Here is a 23,064-nt window from a genome sequence, read left to right on the forward strand (position 1 = left end):
AAAGCTCAGTGTTGAGCAGCAGCTGATGATTCTATCATGGCTCTTTCAAAAATCTTTACTGTAATCCTCTGCTCTTGGGTCATGTGCTGACTAATCTCTTTCCACTTCCATTCCAAAGGCAAGAAACCATTCTTTCATGGCATGGGCTTCAATTTCAATAGTAGCTGCTACAAACCATACACCCTTAGCTCCACCAGCACTACTGGGTAATTATGAGCTTAGCACCATTTCTCACATGTTCTGCTTTCCTCTGCACAGTGCAGGCAGGTGATGCAGTTGCCCAAGAAGGATATCCCAGCTCCAAAGCAGAGCAAGGGAACCTGGAACCTCTGCTTCCACATGAGTCTGGAGGTGCTACTGATGGCAGAGGAAGTCACAAGACCAGTTCTGCCTGTGTTTGAGATCTGAGAGGGAGGAATGGAAGTGTTGCTCTAAACATTTATCCTTTTCACAAGTTGCTAGTGAGGAAATGCCACTTGTTGTCTGCTAGTGATCAGGGAAGTATGTATGGATAATTGATTTGATACTAATCTACTAAGAAATTATCCCTCATGGACTGAATCCCCTCCCTTGCCCCCCCTGCTGCCAGGCAAGTTTAGGGAGAGATTTGCCCCCCTCCCTGTGGAACTCACCTTAAAGTAAGGGAAGTGTTCCGTCATGAAATTGTAAATCTCACTGACTGGCAAACTCCCTGTCTTGCTGTTTTTGAGTGCCATGAAGATCAGGATGCTTTAAGGAGAGAAAGAAAAGGGTTTTAGCCTGTTCTTCTTGACTCCTTAGAAGGAGAAAAAAAGAGGTTTTCCCAATGTGTGTCACGACTCTGGCTGTCACTGCATGAATAGCAAGGGTGCTTCTAGTCTCCATGCAGCTGTTTATGAGCCTTCTCCTGACACTCCATTGCTGCTAGAGGTGATTGTCAAGCTGCACAGAGTGTCCAACCCGGGCTTAAAGTAATAGAAAGGGGAACCAAGACTACAGCCTTCAAATCCTGCTGGTGTGTGTTTATTCACGTTGTGTTTTAGTGCTCAGACTGATGGAGGCCTCCTAGGGAACATCAACCTGACAGTGAGAGAAGGTGTAATTAAAATTATCTGCTCTACTCTGGGGGCTAAACCTGTGCAGTGACTGGCCTAGCTGATATGTTTTCCAGGCATTTCCTTGCCCTAGTAACTGGAGGGAAAAACGAGTGTTAATACAAGGAAAAGCCAACTAAGAGTGATCAGTCTTGTGCTGATGAAATTTGCAACAACTCAGGTTTTGTCTGAGAGAAATGTCCAGCTGCTGTGGGGTGATCAAGGTTGTTCACTTGCTCTACAGCAATTCATTTCTCCCTTGGCCCCAGAGTCTGGAACATGCTGTGATTCATGCAAACAGGACAGAGCACACTGGGAACAAGACAAATAAGGGTAAGCATGTTATTGCAAATTATGCTGGAAATAAGCCATGGGCAAACAGTGTTTCCTGTAACATTAGGATTTGGGAAAAAGAAATAATAAATAATTACCTGTAGGAATAGATGGGTTTGGGAAACAGAGGCTGCTGGGATTCTTGACTGCTTTGAGGGGCAATTCTTTGGTAAGGGTAGTGTGAAGAAGTAATATAAGTCACAGGATAGCTGCCTCCTGAGGGATACTGGTGATGGAATAGAAGAGATGTTACTTAGCAACAAGTTGTCACAAACATTTCTTAATAACAGTATTAAACTATTTAATTGTGATGATGTTGTTCTCTGCCTACATTTAACAACATTTATGCCATGTCAGACCTAAAGCCTTTCTAGCATAGTACTGGAAATCATTAATGTTGCTGGTTAATGCTTACAAAGTAGACAGAGCATGTGTGAAGAGCAGCTCACTTCTGTGTTGGCTGCTAACAGATCCTGTTGCAGTCTGTTCCAAGTTAAGTATGTAAAAACCCAACAGCTTTATTTTATTATTGCCTGTTCTGCTACTGAGTTGTTGTGAAAAATGAAATAGTAGCCTATTAATCATCTCCAGGTCATAGAATCATAACTTATCTCCCTTGAGCCATCTCTTTTCCAGTTGAAGTATCTCACCTGCTCATCCACCCTCATAACATTTCACTCTGCAGACAACTAAGTCAATGTTATAATTTTATTTACATAAAAAAACCCCCCAGGATAAAGTACCTCAAAAAATGTGCACCACAGAAAAAGTCTGTTAAGTAAAATCACTGAAAACTGGGAGGAAACAGGAAAGTTTTTGCAGAGCCTGGTTTGGTTTTGTGTGTTTTTTGTTTTATTTAGATAGAGAGGGATCTACAGATGGTTATAGATTAGGTCCTATCTATGTTATTAGAGAAGAATATGTCCACTCAGGTGCATGTCACCCCATGGAGCAGGAGTGTGGCAGAGGAGGTTTTTCTCATAGGTGGTTTTTCTGTTGCCTGAACCTGTGTGGGTTCCCTCACAGGCAGCACCAAGGAGCAGCCTTTTCCAAGAAGCCAGGAGCTCAACTGCTGCTTAGCACCACCTCAAGTAGCTTCTTATTTTTCCCCCGTTGTCTTTATCAGAACCCTAGAAAGAACAGCTGGGACACCCCAAATCTGATAGCTTTGAGGCTGCCCTCACCTCACCCCTTGGGACAAGCAGCAGAATGTGACCTGAGACTGAAAGGCCAAGTTATCTCCAGGAGATCTCTGAGCCTGTCCAGCTCTTGAGACACACTAAAGACATGGCTGGCCTGTTGTGTGGTCACCATGATAGAAACATGTCAATGGAAAAAATAATAGGTGGAAGAGGGGAGATACTGCAGATAGCCTGGGTTGCATCAGGGTTTCTGCAGGCTTGTTCTCAATTTTTAACACAGCAGTTGGTAAGGTATTTTTCTTTTCCAAATGAGTTTAAACCTGCTGGCAAGCAACTTTCAAGAACAAAGAAACACTGCCCTGCTTAGGGAAGATACCATCGGTTGGCTCTCTGGGAGGCAAAGGCTCCCACTGAACTCAGGGCACAGTGCAAGAGGAATTTCTGCCTCTTACAGATGAATCTTCCCAGATGCCAGGGCTTGGGCATGGCCAGAATTAGGAGTCATATGTCATATGCTATTAAAAATCTTCTGTGCTTGCCTCCCCTAGCACTCAAAGACTGCTGAGCCTTGTTCTGCTGTTTTACTGCTTCCCTCTAGAACTCCTGTGTCAGGAGGTTTTCATGGCTCCCCTCAAAGGTCATTGTGTAGCTTTGGAGACTTGTTGGGAAAATGTTCTTGCTAATTAATTTACACTGCTCCTTGGTTTCTGATTGTCAAACCTATTTTTGGACCAGTAGCTTCTGTTGCCCTCAGTCTTTGTCCCCTTAAAATGCCTGTGAGAGGTTATCAAAATGTGCCTGCAAAATGTTTGTTGTTTATATATGTATTCTGGATTCTGAATAACTCATTTCAGCGCCTCAGTAATTCTGTTGCCTGAGTTTTTTGCCTCTTTGCATTTATCTTTCTGATATTGAACTGGAATGTGGAAAAACGTCTCAAATACAGGAGTTTGTTTGCTGCAGGAAGCAGGGTGAAAGGGATGAGATGTGCCTAATTAATCATGTCCTGGCTCATTAAACTAAACACTGGGCTAAACTGCAGTCTCCAGAGTAGCTGTGAACTGCTTCCCATGTGCAGCTCTGGGCTGCCTGCTTTGTTGATGTGAGCAGATTCCTGGCCAGAACAGAGAACTGGGCAATTCACAGACTCATCTTGGTTTTATTGGTTTCAGTGGCTCTTTGAAAGGAAGGGATACTAAGATGGGACTGGTTGTGATGTCATCGCAAGAACTGGGTGTTTTGGGGATTATTTCTGTTTTATTGGTGTCATTAATCCTTTCTGAGGGCAGAGAGGCTGGGGAATGGTCTGGTATGACAGGCTTGAGCTGGTTTTACAGTAGTGCAACTGGCATGAAAGGTGTCCATGTTTTATGGTGGGTGGGTAGGTGACTTCACTAAGTGTCTGCTGTTTCAGGTCAATAAGAAGTAATTTTTTCTTCTGAGTCACCATTGGTGTTGCCCTCAGCAAAGGGGAAGGTGAGGCCACTTTATCATTGGGACAAAACGAGCAAAGGGGTTGATCTCTCACCCCTGCCAGGAGAAGTGAGGTGCAGTTTGAACACCCCTCACTTCAGGCTGGAGGGCCTGTTCTCTTGAAGTGCAACTTCCTAGTGGTTTGCTCCATTCAAATTTGAAATGTAAAGTGTTAATACTGGAGCTGTTTGATGGAGAAGATGTTATTCCACTTCTTCTCAGTCTTGTATCACATGATCTTTCATTTCTAGTGTCTGATTATGCTGCATGGGCAGCAATTCCACCTGCTGTGACTTGGGCTACCTATGACCTTTTTTTCCTCTCTGAGTAGCAGAACACGTTGCCACACTTTTGCTACAGTAACATCAAGAAGCCCAGATATTGAAAAGCCTAACAGAAACCTGCTGCCTGTGAGATCTGTCACAGTGCCAGCCTGCAGGTGGATGGAAGACTTTCCTCTTGGTGCTTGTTGTGTCTTGCCCAGCAAGCCCCAGAAGGTGCATTTCAGCTTTAATTCTGTAGGTTTTTTTGAATGTGGTTTGTGCCAATGTATAGTAACAGCAGAGGTATCAAAGCAGCAGTGACAGGGGAAGGGTGCCTGCTTAGAAATTTAAAAATATTAAAATGAAACTCCAGTTAGCTTCTTCATTCTGCTAAAGCAACACTCCAAGCTGACATTTATGCTGTGGGGGTGATGTAAGGTGCTGCTGCACAGCCCCAGTGTCTGCACTGCAGCCCCAGTGCTGAACCAGCTGCTATTTGCTGCAGGGTTCTTATGGCAAGTTAATCCTTCATCTGGGATTCCCACTCCCCCCCCTTTTTTTTTTTAAAATAACAATACTAAAATCAATCAATTTGTAAGTTAAGAAGGTAATGTAATGTCACCTTCATTTTTATGAAGCTCTCCAGGGGGCTGATAAAGTTAGTCCTTATTTTATTCCCCTCTATATAGTGTCGTGATGAGACACCTTCCTTTGAGTTGTTGTAGTCAGGGGGGGATTTTATAATACACACTTAAAAATATGAGAAGTCACTACTGGGGTTTGAATGCTTTCATTTGTCCTTAGTAATGGTTTACAGAATTTCAACAAATGAAATTCCTGAACAGTAATCTGTGACAGATGATTGAATTTTATCAATGAGTGTAACATTCCCACATGTCAGTGGTTCTTTCTGGTCATTCAGGGTCTGTTTTCAGAAGTTAAATTTCCTTGTATAGACAATCATGCCAAAAATAGCCTTTCTTTTTCCTCATTAGGGACTAAATCCTGATGGGGAATGGGATGTTCATTATTTCAGTGACTCAGACTGGTAATATCATATGAATTCACAACCCCAAAGAAATCCCACATGGGAACCTATTTTCTTTGCACATTTTTAAACCACTGCTCTTCTGGTCCCATTTTTTGTGCTTCTTGAGCAAATTGGGATGGTACAATTGATTCCACAGCATCAGCCACTGGGATCAAAGGAGCTGTAACTCAAGTATGAGATGTTATGTTCAAATATTTGACATATATGAATTCCCTGTAACTTTAATTCAGTTTTAATTGTTGAGAGTTTTGATAGTTGTGCTGGTTTTGTGCACAGATTTCTGACCATATCTCTGAAAAATTCTCATTGCCTTGATTTCACCTTCAATAAGTTTTGGGGTCTTGTTTGTTTTATCTTCCTGAACATCTTTGTTACTGAAAATTTGGTACATGCAGATAAGGGAGCATAAAAGGGGGAAATCTCAACAGGTTGAACTTTTTGTATCTAAAGGAAATGATTTAAAGACATTTCAGAGTAAGGAAAATGGCTTTCAGTGATACAGAACCTCCCTGTGTGCCACGTGCTCAGAGGTCAGCAGACCACACTCACTAACCTGGATAATTATGTACTAGGAGCCCATGTCAGCTCAGGTATATGTGTGATTTTACAGGGATGTTGTGTGTTTATTGCTCTGGGAACGTGGGCTGAGAGGTGCTCAAATGACATCTAAACACACTCAAGAAAAACAAGATGTCAGTTACTCCTGCATGGTTTGAGTGTTAATAATACAGTTCCATTATGGAAGAACAACCTTAATTTTGCACATTCTGATGCATCATCAGCATTATTGTCAATTATGCTGCAGCTGAATAATCTTTCACTGGGGATGATGTAACAGAGATTGCAACAGAGCTGTGTGTGCCACCCAGCACAAGGGAATCTTGCTGTTGAAATTTTGCTTGAAAAGGGTTTTTCTGTGCTCAGCCTGCCTCTTAAAGCACCCAGTCCCATGTAGGGATGTTTTTATTCTGAAGTGAAATCACTATTCATTTCCTGGGATACTGAAATCCCAGCAGTTGTGTCAATAACTGATCTGGTTTCAAAGCCACTTTTCCTGATTATAATGGTGAAAATTAGTACCAAGATTCCCCATTTTTACAAGGTTGTTTTGGGTTCCCCCCCTTTTATTTTTTTTTTTTCCTCTAGATGACAATTTTACAAGGCATTTAGAGGTGGTTTTCCTAAGATCTCATTGTCACAAACCTGTGTGCATGAACATGGCCCCATCAGCACAACATTCACAGGTGTCGTTCCCTCTGCCTGTTGTGTTGTGACCAGAACTGCTGTGGCACCACCGTGGGGGGAGTGCAGGGGGGTTGAGTGTGGATATGGCACTGACCTGGTGGAAAGGGTGGGAGGGGCAGTACATCTGCTGCACTGGAGGCTGGTAGCAGTACAGCCCAGGCTGCCCCTCCAGGGGGGACGTCCGGAGCTTGATGTCTGAATCCTGCCAGGAAATATTTAAGGAGAGAGTTCTTTTAATGTGAGGGGTTTTTTCTCTACTAGAATTACTCTGTTTGTTACTGTTCTGGTTTGTCTTTCATTACACTTGATTTTCAACTTCATTCTGTCACAGTAACTGTTACATAGAATTTGTTCTATATACAAGTGGTACAAAAAGAAACGTTGTTTCCTGCATTTGTGTAAATACAGTTTGAAATAGGAAATCCCAGCCCAAGTTGCCTGCAAAGAGCAGCTCAGAAAATGACAGTTTCTGTCTATTTTTCCCCCCCTGCATACACAAGGTGCCCACCCCAGTTTCATTCTGGGGGTGCACGTGTCTCTGTCTTTTTCATGCCCCTGGACTGTATCTGCAGGTTGTCAGAACCTCAGGCTGGTGCTGGAGCTTTGTCATTAGGTAGAGACCAAGGGCTGTGATGCCCAGGGAAGGGTCAAACCAGCTGGCTTGAGATAGTGGAAACATAGTGAGAATGTGATTTATTCCTGCAACAGTGGAAATGAACATAAAGAAGTTGATCAAGGCTTAACTTCTGCCAGGTCTGCCCAGCTGCCTGCCCTGGGTTCAGCACGAGGTGTGATCCTGGCAGCTCAGTGGTGCTGCTGAGGCACCATCCCGTGTGGCTGCAGCCCAGCTGAGCTGCCTGCTGGGCAGGGAGCTGGGCAGGAGCCCCAGCTGGGCAGGAGCAGGGCAGGGAAAGGTGCAGTGCCCTCCCCTGCAGGCCTGCTCACTCACCAAACCTTTCTTCCCCCACTTAACATCCATGGCCAGGAAGGCTCTTGTGACAGTGGATGCCACACATTTTATTTCAAGGACCTAGTAGCTCTTATCCTTCTGTTTTAGAGCAAGGACATAATGACCATCTTTATGGTGCAGATGTGTAGGGGCACAGGCTGGACCCCACGGGCTACCCTGGCACCAAGCAGTGCCACATCCAGCCTTAAGAAAGTCCAAGCTGTCTTGGTGACCAGAGATGGGGTTCTTCAGACCTGCCAGCTTTCCAGCTGCTGCTGGTGCTTGAGCAGGGGAGATGTTAATAAGCAGGCAAACTTTTCCTGAGGAGTCACACTGACTTAGTAAAGGGCTCCTGCAGGGCTTTACATTCTCTATATCTTGCAGCCCAGGGATTTGGGAAGAAAGCAGGAATATTTTTCATCAACTGCTTATAGGTTTTGTATTAAACTCAACTGACCTAGATAAGTACTTATCCAGGAAATAAGATATTTAGATTAATTTCCTCCTTAACCTGAATGGCTGCAGTCCTCAGGTCTGTACCTGGGCAACATCCCCCCATTTCCTGGTAAACGGTCTTAATCCAGTTATGATATATATATGTATATATGTGTATATATATATATATACCCCTCTTTCTGTGGGTAGCCTTCAAATTCTTTGCCTCACAGCATTTTAGAACCAATGGTTAGGGCCCTCTTCTGGCAGATGGAGCCATTGGTTTAGTCTGCACTAGATGACAAAGATGTGCTTTGCACTTTGGATCACAGCAGAGATCTCCTGTATCTCCACAAGGTGGTAATTTGACTGTTCAGGGGTCTCTGTGCTGCTCCATCCACAGTGTGAATTTGCCCAGGTGCCTTTACACTGCACACACCCTAAACAGATCCTTAATTTTAAGTAGTACTGATGTCTTAAAGTTTGTGTTCTATTTGTGTCCAGAAAGAGGCAGGTCAGCTGAGGTGTTGTGACAAATCTGATACTTATGCTTGAAAAATACAGTTCTGTTAACTGTTTGTAACTTTTGTCCCTTGAAAATACTAGTTTATGACAATCACCAATATAAAACCTGTTGTCAGGAAGAATTTGGATATCTGGGATTTGTGTATCTTGCCCAGTGGAAAATAATTTGTCCTTGTTCACCCTTCTGAGAAGTGGTTTTCAGTAGAAAGCTTTACAATTAGATATGAATCTCTCTCCTGAGCTCTGGCCTGCAGCTTGAGAAGAGACCGTGTGTCCTGTAGTCACATTCAGAGGTAATAAAATCATCCCAAAGTGTATTTTTACCATTGAAAACAGGAAAAAAATAAAGAAAAAAAATACTGACCATGACTTGTGAGCTGTGATCTGGACCCGTGGTGCTGTATTGGAGGCCATTACACCAGGGCTGCTCTGTGGGGATGCTTGGAATGTGTGTAGGAAATGACTCTGACTCGTCAGGCCCCGTAGATCCTGGGAGACCCTCAAACCCATCAATACTTGGAGCATTTTTGAACGGTGAACCTTCTGGTGGGAGGGCTTGGGGACCTTCCCGGAAAACATCTTCACTGATCTGCCTCTTGTAAGGGTGAAAGGGGTTTCTGCTGCTCTTGAGAAACCTGTCATAATTTCCTACAGCGCTTTCTTCGTAACTGAAATGTCTGAATTTTTCGGTGCTGAAAGATGCTTTGAATTTGTTCTTGCCACAGTGAATTCCTTGGCTCGTGGGGTATCTTCCATGGATTGGATCCTGGGCTGGAGAAGCAGGGCTGGGGCTGTGAGAAGACTCTGAGCTTTTCCTTTCTGTCCTGCAGTCTGACTCATATGCTTGGCAGTTATAGCTGGGGTTCTCCTGCAAGGGATTATTGGCATTTAGTTAGGATTAGTATGAACAAATATTTTTGTTGTTTCCAAAAAATACATTAAAATATGTACTATTGATGCCAAAATTTAATTGTTTTAGCTAACTTCATGCAGAGAAGCCCTAAAAGATCTAAAGGGTTTTCTGGTTACTTGGTATCCAAAAAGTGTTTAAAAATTAATAAAAGCATTGAGGAGACTGAAGTAATTTTATTTGTGCAACTACCTTGGAAAATCAGGACATCTTAGGTAACTATTGACTAGTTGGCCTGACAATTCCAGGCAGAGGATGATGTATGATTGAGTGATGAAAGATAAAATGACAGGAATATGATAAGTGCAAGTCTTGTCATATGCAAGTTTAGTCAAATAAGCTTGATCTCATTCTCTGATGGTGTTAGAAGCTGCCAGATACGTTGCCAGTTACATCACTTCCTTTCATTAACGTTCCCCCTGAGACAGGTAGGCTCTAGCCAGGCATTTTCACCTTCCTGTCTCATCTCCTCCCTTCCCTTTTGCACTTTAGCAAGAAGAAAATAGCAGCTACTAAAGTGCTCTTTAATCTAGAAGAGAGAGACTTAACAAGAGCTGGTGTCTGGGTCTTGAAGCTGAAGACATTCAGCCCAGAAATTATGCATATTTTCCCTGACATCAAGGATGAGTAACAGCTTGGATGCCTTGTGAGAAGACGTGCCCAAGTCAGGAGCAGGTTAATTGTGCTCAGTGAGGGGAGAAATGCAACTCTGTGTTTCACACCAAGCCAGAGCAGATTGTCAAGTGGTCCCTTTCTTCCTTCCCTCTCTACATCCAAGTTGCTCTGAGAGTATTGGAGAACAGGTAAAGCAATATCTGCCTTCCTGAGGACCCATCTTTCAGGGGTCCCAAAGCCAGTGCTCCCCGCAGAGAGGAACAGGTACAGCTTTCCCAGTCAGTTCAAGTTGCTCTGAGAGTATTTGAGAACAGGTAAATCAATATCTGCCTTCATGAGGACCCATCTTTCAGGGGTCATAGAATCACAGAATCTTAGGGGTTGGAAGGGACCTCGAAAGATCATCTAGTCCAACCACCCTGCCAGAGCAGAGTCACCCAGAGCACATCACACAGGAACGTGTCCAGGTGGGGTTTGAATGTCTCCAGAGAAGGAGACTCCACAACCTCCCTGGGCAGCCTGTTCCAGGGCTCTGTCACTATCACAGGAAAAATTTTTTTTTGGATATTCACCTTGAACCTCCTGTGCTCCAATTTGCACCCATTACCCCTTGTCCTATCACTGGTCATCACTGAGAAAAGCCTAACTCCATCTCCCTGACACTCACCCCTTACATATTTGTAAACATTGATGAGGTCATTGCTGCTGTTTGATGAAAATACTATTCTCAGTTGTACTTCTGTTGGGGAAGGGAAACATGGTGAATATACAGGCAATATTATCCCAAAAAAGTCTCAGGGAATTCTCAAGCACTTGAGGATATTCTGCACTGGCAGGGAGCAGGGAAAAAGATTCTGATGTCTGTCTGCTTATTCATTTATTTTAGAAAGAGGATGAGAATTACTTTCAATGTAGCATTTTTTTTACTGGATTACTAGCCAGATAGATTGCCTGCTTTTAAAGTAATGGGATTTTAAGCAATCAAATAGAAAATTTAGCATGGAGCTTAAGATTAGCTGAGAAGAATAACTGAGGTTTCTGGGCTTCAGAAGTAAAGCTTTCAGTCTTTTCTTTGTTACAAGTTAAGAAGGATGAGATTTAGTACAGCAGTTGCTGAATGTTCTATCTGAACTTGTGGTTCTGAAGAAAGAGAACAGAACTGGGCTGTCTTACTCACAGTGTGCTGAGCTGGGGATATTGAATCCCCCTGTGTCTTCATGAGGTCCTGCTGGTCCCTTTCCAGAGAGTCCGGAGAAGAAAACTTAATATTTGTTTGATCCTGGAGTAGTGAAACCATCACCAAATCCACCTCAGGTAGAAACCCTGTTGGGACAAAATCAGATTGCAATAAATATTTTCTAAAACTTAAACTGGAGAAGAAACCACCTGGTTAGATGCAGATGGCTACAGAGCTGGACAACAACCCATCCTAGAATTCCTAATACAGCTGCATTTGAGCCTTCAGTGTTCTGTAGGTGCAATTACAATGAAGATGTGAGTTTATATGAGTTTACAACACATATTTTACAAAAATAAATAATCACTTTGTTTCTGTAGGTTCATAACTTAATGAAAATATATTGCTTGGGGGTTTTGTGAATTTAGCAATATTGGTTTATTGAGAAATGGTGAAATGTACCCCCAGTGCTCTCAGTGGGACTGTATCAAGTAAAGGGGTGTTTTGCTGTCATTGCTTAGACTGATGGTCACTACAGACTTTTCTTTTCATTTTTTTCTCTTTTATTAATACAAACCCTTCCAGCATTTTGCTCTGCTTTGCATGATTAAATGTATCTGAGATGTGCAAAGAACTTAATAATTCCATATTCTTGTTAGCTGTCTCTCCTCTCAAGTTCCCAATCTTTGATCTTTGGGTACATGGGACATATCTGATGCTGTTCCTTAGATTAAGAGGAATAAATTTGATCTGGTATTTTGTTTTATATCATTTATTTATTCCCCCCCCCCCCCCCCAGTCCTTACTCACTGTAACTATAGAGTAAAACTGTAAAAGAAGAGCTCTGCTTCCCTTCTCATGCCATGCAGGTGATGCTGCACCAAATGTGAGCGTGTGGAAAGGTGTCCTGGGTTTCTGGTTTAGATTTCAGGTGTACAATTTGGGGAAATAAAGCCACTTCAAGAGTTAATTTGCAAACTCTTTGGCACGTGTTTAAATAGCTGTTAGGTAAATAACTAAGGGTTTTATTAGTTTTAGTTAACAAAGATGTATCACTTAAAAATGTGGAAAACCTTTTTTTGCCCTTATAGTTCAAAGAGAAATCTGTGTTTATGATGAGTAAGACTGAACTGCCCCAGGGGGTGAAGCACAAGGGGGCTTGGAAATCAAGGTTGAGACCTATAGCAGCATCTCAGGGAAAACCAGTGTTAGGTAAAGTTCAGAAATGTCTCAGACACAGACTCTTCTCCCAGCAGCTTAACTGGGGGCTGATGAGGAGATGTGCTGCTGGCTGACTCTGATCTTGAAAGAAGCAGGTGGGAAAACTGACAACTAGGAAATAAATGTGTGTGTGTGTATTTGGGAGTGTCCCATGGGGGCTGCCCCCAGTGCTGCTTTCCCACTCATCTTCAGGTTCTACAGGGCTGTGTCTGACCTCTCTTGAAGGCTGCAATTTTTCAACCCAGCTGTCTCATTTGTGGTCTTAAGCATTAGAATTTTACTAAAAGCTTTTGTGCAGTTATGGTTCCTGCCTAATGACTTTTGTATTGCAAGAGACACTTGACAAATGGTCACAGGTAAAGAGGAAGGGAGGAACTTGGTTTCAAGAAAATCAGATTAATTAAAATAAGAAAATACTTAAGTCAAAAAGCTCTGACTGCAGAGTATAATAATGCCTGAAGCTTTTCTGTTCTCATTCTGTTTACCATGAGGATGTGTGACAGAACCAGATAAAAAGAACTTGATCTGAAGGGTTAGTTCAACAGGTCAGGAAGGTCTGGCTCTGCTTACTGAAGGCAATCAGACTTCACTTCTGGAAACAAAGTGGTGTCAGGGGTTTGTGGACAGTCCATACAAAAGGCCCAGGAAAACCAAATTATTATTGTCCTTCTCTTCCAAGAATTTCACTAAGTTCTGTTGATGGACTTCATTTTGCTGCTTCATGGAGGCTGGTGGGAAATGAGGAGCCTTGTTGTCATTTTAGTACTGGAAAAATTCCACTCTGCATCATGGAAGAGTTTTCCTGAATATTAAATGAGAAGCAGCCTTGTGTTAAAACAATGTTGAGCTGATAATCTGCATCACATGGTGACTCTTTGCTGCCTCTGAGAATCCATTTCAGAGGGATCCCCCATGTGGGGAAAAAATCCCAAGCCTGTGATCATAGCAGAGGGTTCAGTTCTTGCATTAACTTCAGCACAGTTCTTCAGCAGCTCAGGAACAGCTGCCTCTCCAAAACACCAGAGCCTGGAAATACCATGCTCTGCATGTGTCTTGCTGGGAGAGGAAAAACCTCTGGCCTTGTACTTCTCACCTTCTCATTTTTTTTTTCTTGGAGCCCAAATTTCTTGCTCCCAAAGCCCTTTGCAGCTTCCTTCCCTGCTATGTATCACAGCAGGCAATGAACACAGAGAACCAGAAACTGCCACCTTAACATACTGAAAAATCTTTGCTGCTGCTATTATTTAAATCCTTTTTGTTGTTGTTGTTGTTGTTTTTAGGATGTTATTGTTAGAGACAAACTTTTTAATAGGAAAAAAAATAACCCAACAAAACACTTTGTTAATCTAGATTTTAGCAAAGAGAAATCAGACCAATTACTGAGACATTTTCTTTAAGAGAGAAGAAACTAGAGTCAGTGGAGGTTGCCAGTAACCAGGATTACAATAAATCAGTTACATTAAACTGTTCCTGGAAGACAAGAGAGCTTAAGGAAGTTGTGGGTTGCCTAGATGTAGGCTGTGTTAAAGAAAACAATGATGCTTTGATTTGGGAAGAGGTATCTGATGATCCCAGATGTAGCTGGAACCATTTCTCCCCAGCCCATGTCATTTTCACTTTGGTAAATGTTGCGTGACCATCCCAGGCTCCTGTGATAAGATAACTATCTGTGAAAAAAGAGAGTGAGAAACTGTAACCTCAGCTGAGCGTCTGGCTGAGCAGGGCAGCAGCAGCTGATCTATTAGCTCTGCATGACTGGAGGCCCGTGGCATCCATCCACGGCTCAAACAATTCCTGGGTTTGTGTCTTTCCTGGCTGCTGGGGGATGTTGTGCTGCTGATGCACTTGAGCAGAGCTCGGCACTGGGCCCTCCCAGCAACCCAACCTGCTGCGAACGCTGCGTGTTCCTGTCAGTGCCCTCTGCAGCCCCTGGGGCTGGGATTGGGTTTCAGCAGAGGAAGGTGTGTTTGGACCTTCCCCAATTCATAATTCATTCTGCCTGCCCGAGGCAGCTCCGTGATCCCTGCCTGACACTGCCTTGTGGGATCTGCTCCCTTCTTTGCCCCCTCCCCCAAGCTCTAAATCATCTTTTCCCTCTCCAAATCACACTGAGGTTTTCCAGTGCAAGAGGGAACGACACGGGATGTTTTTCCCAGGTCTTTTATGGGAGAGAAATCAGAGAAGCCAAAAGGTTTTAGAGTTCCACCACAGTCTATAGGTAAAAATCAGCCCCCCAATTATGCCAAGTTCCAAATACTGCAGAACTGATCACAGCTCTGTCACCAGCACTTGCCACGTGCACAGGGATATTTCTACATGTAATTATTTATGTGGGAAACTTTGAGAAGAAAAGGGACTTATTAACGAGAACCAGAAACTTTACATTCACTTAGAATGGATGCAAAGACCTTTCTGAGTTGATTCCTGACAAGCTGATGCCGGAGGTTGTGCTGGATCATGGTTGGTGAGGGCTGTGATTTCTTGGGTGATCTCTAACATTCCAGTCACTGGGGCTGGTGCTATTTTGGGGAGATGTTTTCAGGAGCAGGATTTCAATCTGCACAGCACTGAACTCTGCTTTAGCCACAGTGGTTTCTTACTGCTTTCTTGCTTCTCTTTATAGTACATATTTGACCTTGATTCTAGGATATTGCAGAGCTTTTACAGAGCTGTTAAGGATTGTGTTTTATTCTCTTCTGTATTCAGATCTGTTTGTGAGTTTTTGCTTAATTTAACTGCTATTTTTGCTTCCTCTTCCAGGAGTTCTGGTCTCAGCTCTTGTGGGTAGTTGGGGGTCGCTGCCCACAGGTAGCACCTCTGGAAAGAACTTGTGCATATTTAGGGAGAGCATGTGGGACATAAACTGAACTCATCAGGGCTGGAGCAGTGAGAATCTCAAATATGGGTGAAGAAAGTTGGCAACCATGAGGCCCTTTCCACATCCCATTCCATGAGGTGTGTTTGCTGCCCTCTTAGGAGTAACCACAGGGGAGGAGAGAGGGTTTGGCTGCAGCTGCATCACAGCTTCCCTGATGTTACACCTCTCCCTGTGAATCAGTTCCTATGGAACAGTTATAAATAGCTTGAAAGTAAGAACACAGGGGGAGTTTACATGTAGGGAGCTGGTTATCAGAACTCCATAGCAGTGGAGGTTCTGCTCAAGTAGATCTGGTTGTGAAGTATTTCCTTGTGAGTTTGGGTATGAGACTTGTCATGTGAACTGACATCTGAAGGGAATAATGATGAACTTAGTCTGATAAATCTAAACAGATCAAGTTGGCCAGTGGGGTACTGCAGGGTTGTGGATGATCTCTAATGTCATTTATTATTTTCATTACCATTTTTTTTGAGAGAAGGTAAATCAATGGATGCCACCCACATGCAGCAGTGAGTGAAGACTGTGCACTAAGGCAAGTCTTCCTGAAGGGAACTGGTTGCTAGAAACATGGTGGCATAATGAAACAGCCAAAGAAGTGATGACAGATGGAAAAACAATGATAAGAAAATGATCTAGCAATTCTCTGAGCAATGTCAGAGCACTAGGCAGTGCAGGGATCTGCATCATCATAGGCCATTAAGAAGTCTACCATTATTTTGGGTCATCTGCATCAAGGTCGTGAATTCGTGGAAGAAAAGGATGCCCTTTTTTATGAGATCATTCCTGAATTATCAAGGTTTCTTTCTTTTCATTCGGGGCTCCCTGCAGGCAAGGCTGGATGCTGAGTGATCACTGGGTACTGCACAGAGACTTGGGGTAATTGTCACCATGCCCAGATGTGCTCTTGAGCAGGAGTGGTTGGGAGCTCTGGAATATCCAGATGTTTCTGGTAGGTGGAGAGAAATGTGGCTTGTCTGCAGCAGGTGTTTAGTCTGCTGGAGGGACACACTTATAAAATGCAACAACTGTTTGCATGAACAAGCTTTTGCTTTGTGAAATTTTTTGTTCCCTTCTTTAAAAAAAGGCATTTGTCCTAAATCTCTTGTATGGAAAAACCAGCAGCAGCTTAAGCAGCAGATCCAGGGCATTGCTTTGCACAGCTGAACACAGTAAAATAGAAAGGCAGTGCTGCTGTCTCTGGGGTCTTTATTCCAGGTTCCCAGCCTTAAAATGTCAGCCTAGCTTTTCTTTTTTGTTTTTATCTTATCCTGCATCTGTTCCTTCTGGTACCAGCTGTGAGGAGGGAGGGGAGTGTCTGGCCCTGCAGAGGACTTTGTGCATGTCTTTTATGACTTTTTTTTAATATTTTCCTCCCCACCATTGCCTCTTCTCTGGGCTGAAACATATTTGGCAATTTCCCATTCTGAAGCCATCCCAGGCCTTTGGTTCTACCTGCAGCTCTTCCTTGAACCACTTCTGGTTTTGCTGATGCCCTTCTGGGGTGGCAGCACCAAAGCTGCATGTAGGGTTTGAGACATGCCATGATGTTTGCACAGCAGATACTCTCCAAGAACACAGAAATTTACTCAAAACTGAGAACACCAGGTCATAGTTTCCCCTCAGCTGCATTTCCTGTCCTGTTCATTTTGGGGGTTATTTGATCCCTAACACTAAAAATTAATTTATGCAGAAATAGAAAACATGGCAGAAATTCATGCAGTGTGGCTGAGATAACAACACTGGAAGAGTTTCTGCATTTCTTGTAGAATGGGCAGACCCATCATTTGGGGAGCCCGTGGTAGAGAACATTTCATCATGGGTGTTGATCCAGTATCATTAGCTCAGCAGAAGGGAACTCGGCACCGAACGGGAACCAGGCTTGGAGAAACTGAGCTAAGAAGCTGAACGAGCTTGTCATTTGGACTTGGTTTTCCCTGCACCTCTTCCCTCATCACAAACCCTAAGATATCTTCCTGCCTCTACCAGTGATCCTGATTTGAAAAGATGTTACCTCTCCCGACCAGCTTTGCAACTCTGGGAGCTTCAAACCCCTCCCTGCCCTGTTTCTGGGTGAATTCTGCTGCTGCTTCCTGCTTGGGGAGCATGACATTTCATGACTTTATCCTAGACATCTAAGCATGAAGTCAGACAAGGTTCCAAGAGCTGCAGCAGTTAATGTGGTACAGAAACTGGGTGATTCCTTCCTGAACCAGCAGCTGGGCTGGCAGGTCAGGGCAGCACGAGGGGTAACACGAGGGGTAACGGCGGCACAGGGTGCCCAGGGCTGGGCACAGAGGGCACAGAACTGAATTCTTTGCCCTGAGTTCAGAGCTAAGTCTGACTCCAGCAGCTCTGGGGAGTGGTAACGTGTGGATGCAGCAAGTGGAGCTGAGCTGGCAGCACAATCAGGTGATTTGTCAAAGAATCATAGGAAGGATCAAAGATGTTCAGTCGAGCAGGAGATGGAGAGACCTTCCCTGGCTCAAAAATGCCTGACCTGCAGACTGCTGGCAGCTGGGAGAATGTGCTGGGGAATCACCACTTTGCTCTTCTCCAGGTGTGCCTCACAGACCCTACACCTGTGCTTCACTCTTACTTTCTTATAGCCCTGTTTCATCCCATCTCTTGCTCCCTTCAGAGTCATTTTCTCCTGTACTTACGTAGGTTGTCTCCTAAGTATTCCTTTATCCATCCTCTTTCCTTTCCTCTCCCTGCAATGAAAATCCATGTCATTTTCTTTTCTTCCATCACATTATTAATGATTTTGTTATATTCCAATGCACCTCTTTTCCTTCTACTGTGACCATGCCAGTTCCTGCTCCCCCAAGCAGTCTATGGGCTGCACACTATATAAAATCTGTTATTTTTTACAGTTCACCATTTGATTTTAAATATCAGGCCAGTGCCATTTGGATTGGAAGACAAATATTAAGACATGAGATTGATTAACATCTCAGAACACGTGAGAACCCCTGAATGGTACAATAAGAAACATGGGTCAGGAATTACCAGCTACTCTGTGTCCAACACACAACATGTTATGACCCTGTTCCTTGATTATGTGCTGGTGTGTGAAACATGATTCATAGTAAGATGTTCTCCTGAATTGCCTATTGAAAGCTAAGGGCTGGATGCAACAAAGTGTTCCCTATTGATCCTCTTTGGGGAGCATCATGTAGGGGAAAGCTGGGGGACACATGGCATGGATCCCTCAGGATTCTCATCATTCATTTTAGGTTCCTTTTCTCTCCCAGTGAGTCATGCTCATCTCCCTGTGACTTGAGAGTTCATCTTGGGATCTCATGCCATCTTTCTGCCTTTATGAGAAGGTGTGTATGATGATCCACCCTAATGGTTTCTGTTGCTGGCTGTGGCAGCATGTTTTATGATGGGTGTGGTACATTCCCATTTTCTCTGTTGTGCATGTACAGTGTTCACCTTGCAGCCCCACCCGTGGCCACTCCCACCCTCCCACTGGGAATCGCCCACAGTGAGCTCTGTAATTACCTTTATTTGATCTGAGGAATGGATTTGGGAATCTTATTTGCACAGTCGTAAGCTGAGTGTGTTAAAAGGGAGAACAAGAAGTCAGTGAGTGACTGAATCCCTGAGCAGGGATGTGTTGAGTAAAAAAACCAGGGAGCCAAGCAGTGGAACTGGGGTGGTTTTGGAGTTTGCTTTGGAAATGCCTGCCTACAGTACCTGTTTGCACAGGGGAATTTCACCTGCTTTCACCTGTTTGTGAGTTCTTAATGTTAGCAGCCAAAGCTGCTGGAAGTGGCAGTTTTCACTGGAATGGTTGCTGTTAGTTTTACACTGAATTAAACTGATTTAGGGCAAACTGCAGTTTGGACTTGTTTATGTGCTCAGTCTGGGTCTGCAGGCTGGTTCACACTGGCCTCTAAGCCTCCCAGTGAGGAAAACAAATTTATCCACTCAGAAATAATGCAGCACCAGTTCAAGCCTTTAGTTTCTGGGGGAACCTTTGAAAAGAGAAAAAAACCCACCCCAAAGCCCCCAAAATTCAAGCTCCTACTTTGGCTCTTTTTAAGCTCAAATGTCTTTCAGCATCCAGGTAGCAACTAACTCAGGCAGCTCCTAGAAGCACAGCTGCTCTGGAGTGATGTGCTGTGCTGACACCCTTCCCAGGCATGCATGGGAAATGCTGCATGTAAAGTAGTAGAGATGGAGGAACAGGTCATGGAGAATGGTGGTGATTCCTCAGCAGGGAACCCACCCTTCAGTCCTAGCAATTGCCTTTCTTCCCCCAAAACTGGGTTGTTTCCATATGTGCAGAGGTCAATACCACAGGAAAGTGTTTCAAACAGGTATTCTGGGGAAGTTGGGCTGGTCATTTGCTTTGGTTACCAACAAGAGCTTTTGACAAGATGTTTCCTCAAAAGGTCTGGAGGGAACTAAAAATCCACTGAAATCCTGAATATCCACAGAAAAGATACTTATATGGAGAAGTATTTGATTGAAAGGTAGGAAATGAAGGGTCAGTTTTCACAAAGAAGGAGGTCACTGGTGCTGGGGGTAATTTTTAGGAGTCTGATGGGAGTTTGTGTTGCTTAATGTATTGACAAACAACCTGGAAAAGGAGCTGAAAAGTGCTGTTTATGATAGAATCACAGAGTCATGATTTATTCTTCTGTCTGTCTCTTGCTCCTTCTGGTATTTCAAAGGGGTTGAAATTCCTTTGGACAAAAATGTGCAGGGGATGTTCTTCTGAATAGTTATTCAATGTTATTCTGAATAGTTATGATGAAGATTGGGCAGGAGGAATAGCAAAAAACCATGATGGAATTCAGTGGCTTTTAACCTTCTAGATAAACCTAAAGAGAAGCACAAAAATACTGTTTACCTAAAAGCAATCCAAACTGCCTTTAAAAATATTAAACCCATTTTTTGAAAAGGCATTTAGCTGCCTGTTAAAACTCAGGAAGGGTTAATGGTGGATGGTTCCATGGAAACATCAGCTCAGCAATAACAGCCATCACAAAAGTGAAGTCAAATGTGAAGAGCTGTAAAGGGAAACCAGAAGAGAGAGACATTTTTTCCATGGTATAGAACCCTGACACATGCCCCCCTGGAGCAGTGTCCAGTTCTGGTTCTCCCTGTTTCAAAAAGGAGACAGTGGGATGAGGAAAGGGCTGCAAGTCTGATCAGAGGAGCAGCTTCCTCAGGAGGAGTGAGTTAGTGGGCTTTGGCCTGGGAAAATGAGGGGCTGGATGGGCCTTCCCAGCCAGGCTGGATGTTTTCCAGCCTCAGGTGCCCTGCACTGCACACCATCCTCAGCACAAAAGCAGGGAATGGTTGTGTTTTGATGCCATGAATTCCCTGCCCTGTAAAAGGTTCCAGTGAGGTAGAACTACCTGCCTGCAGAAGCAAATGCTCCAGTTAGGGAGAAGGGAGAGAGAAAAAAATGGTAGGGTGAAGAAATAAAAAGGTAAACATCTGATGATGCCCATGATCTTCCCTCCCTGAATTACCAAGAATTACCAAGTCATTCACAGCCCAACATCACGTTGAGAACTGAGTTTTGTTATTTAAAGCATTGACTTTGGAATACCAGGAGGAGCAGGAGACAGACAGACTGAAGGGTAAATGAGGGACAGTTTGGAGAATAGAGAGCCTTATGAGAAAATATAGCCTGACATTGTTTTGCAAACAATGGGAAACACACCAATGCACTAAATCCTTCTGGAAGGAGTAACTGCTGAGAACAAGGTGAGATCCCAGTAACTCCAAATGAGGAAGATTAAATGATGAGGGGAGGAGGGAAGGAAAAGCAAATGGGGAACAAAACAAGAAGCTGTGCAGGAAAGCACGAAATTTGCTGGGAAGGTTGATGTTTGTTCTTTACAAGCCTTGGAAAACATCAAGTCTGTTGTTACTAGTTGAGTACAAAGGAAGTTGCTGAGGGGAGAAAAGATCTGAAAATGAGGGAAGTTGTGAGAGAACAGGTGGAGCTAAAACATCCCTATTTACAGTTATGAGACATGAGACCAGAATAAGAGTCTCTAAAACCTGTGAGTGTGGCCGGATCTGACAGACTGAGCTGCACCAAAGTTCATTAACCCAATTAACCTTCTCTGCTTCACTGCAAAGTGACCGATGATTCTTCTTCCCATTTACCCTCCCCACTTCCCAACTACTCACTCCTCTGCTACACCCACCTGTTTTCCCAATGCCTAATTTATTCCTAGAGTCTCTTTCTGTTTCACAAACACTGCTTCCTTCCTGTTAAAAGCAAATTATCTAGAACAGCTATTTCATTTTTAAGTTAATTTTATTCTTCAGTCTCTGCTCTAAAAGAAGAGCAAAACAAAGTGAAGTTTCTTCCCCCAATTCTCTTCATTCTTGGCTGTTTAGAAGCACATTGTTCAAGCCAGCACGACTGAAATGCTTGATGCAAACTTTTGATGAAATAATGCAATTTGTTGCTGTGGGATGAACTTTTCAGACAGGTCCATGAGCCTGGTGAAATGTGAGGTGCTTTGAAATTAGTTCTAGTTTTGGCCCATTATCTGACAGAACAGGGGGGGCAGTGCTAAGGAATTGATGGTTCCTGTGCCCAGGAAAAGAGACTGAATAGAAAATGCAGGAGTTTGTGACATTCATACCCTTCTGTAGGGGCTGAAGTGCCCCCATTCAGGGCTTGGACCTCTGAAGTTTTCTGTCAATAGAGGATCTAAGAAGTGGAGGCTGTGGTAGTGGTCTGTTCCATGCTTAAATGTTTTGATGTTTTGATGATTATAGCAATACAGAACCTTCTTCAAAAGCTATTTAAAATAGCACATCTGCTCTCCAGTGTTTCTTAACAAATTGAGATCCACCTCCTGGTGTGTCTGTCCTGCTGAGGTGACTACATTGATAACTGAGACAACTAATATACCTTTCAAATTATTACTGTCCCACATTATAATTAATTAAAATATCTTATGGCAAAGCAGTAAAAAAAAACAACCCACAAACTAGATTAAATAAGCTACAAACCCCATAAAATGTGAAGAGCACAGCTTTTTTAGGAGAAATTCATTTCTGTTTCACAAGGAGCAGCCACCCCCTACCTCTCTCTTGTAGGAAGGCCCCAGTGGCTTTAGAAAACAGAGATTTCCTTTGCCACAAAAAGATGAGGTAGTAACACCCTTGAAATAAAGCAAAATAACTTCACAGAACCAGCAAACATCCAAAAACTGTGTGTGCAGGAACAGTTTTGTAATAAACTGTCTGAATAAACAGTCGCTGCTTCATTGAGGAAACACTGTTGAAGAGAGTGAGTTGTACCTGTTGCCCTGGGTGCTGCTCCACAGCCCTTCATAGAAAGGAAAATGAAAAACAAGAAGAAAAACCCAAAAGCTAAAACTAAACAGGAATCACAGAAGTCCTGTCTTTTCCCTCTGTGCTCTGGTTGCTTTTGACACACACACACATCATCATGCAGCTTGTAAAGCACAAGAGACTCTTCCTGGGAGACTCATGTTCCCTCTAACAGGGATTTTGTCCATTCTCTCCTTTAGAGTGGAAAAAAGAACTCCTTTCTTGAAATAGAATTTCTCTTTCTGGGGAGCTGCTGGATGTAAAGAGGCTGAAACTCTGCTTATTTCTTCTCTTAAAAGATTTCATTTCAATGATACATAAAACATCATTAACTGATCTGAAGGAATTACCTCATTAAAGAAAAAGATGTAAAACTAAACATATTACAAAACCCCATTCTGCTTTCTTATACATAAAATATAATGCAAATTAGACCTTTTATAGGTGTTTG

General features: G+C 43.3%; 1 protein-coding gene across 1 annotated transcript in view; it reads right to left on the reverse strand.

Annotated features, from left to right (window-relative positions):
* FOXN1 (forkhead box N1) overlaps positions 1 to 7,559 on the reverse strand; it is an 18,044-nt gene extending 10,485 nt beyond the window's left edge. The window contains exons 1-4 of the mRNA XM_009995117.1: positions 7,530 to 7,559; positions 6,675 to 6,782; positions 1,505 to 1,632; positions 633 to 729 (exon numbers count right to left, since the gene is read on the reverse strand). Of these exons, the coding sequence (XP_009993419.1) occupies positions 633 to 729; positions 1,505 to 1,632; positions 6,675 to 6,782; positions 7,530 to 7,559 (363 nt within the window). The remainder of the gene's footprint in view (positions 1 to 632; positions 730 to 1,504; positions 1,633 to 6,674; positions 6,783 to 7,529) is intronic.
* Positions 7,560 to 23,064: the final 15,505 nt, after the last annotated feature.

Source organism: Chaetura pelagica, unplaced genomic scaffold, assembly GCF_000747805.2.
Source record: "Chaetura pelagica isolate M959 unplaced genomic scaffold, ChaPel_1.0 scaffold713, whole genome shotgun sequence".
NCBI classification, from domain to species: Eukaryota; Metazoa; Chordata; class Aves; order Apodiformes; family Apodidae; genus Chaetura; species Chaetura pelagica.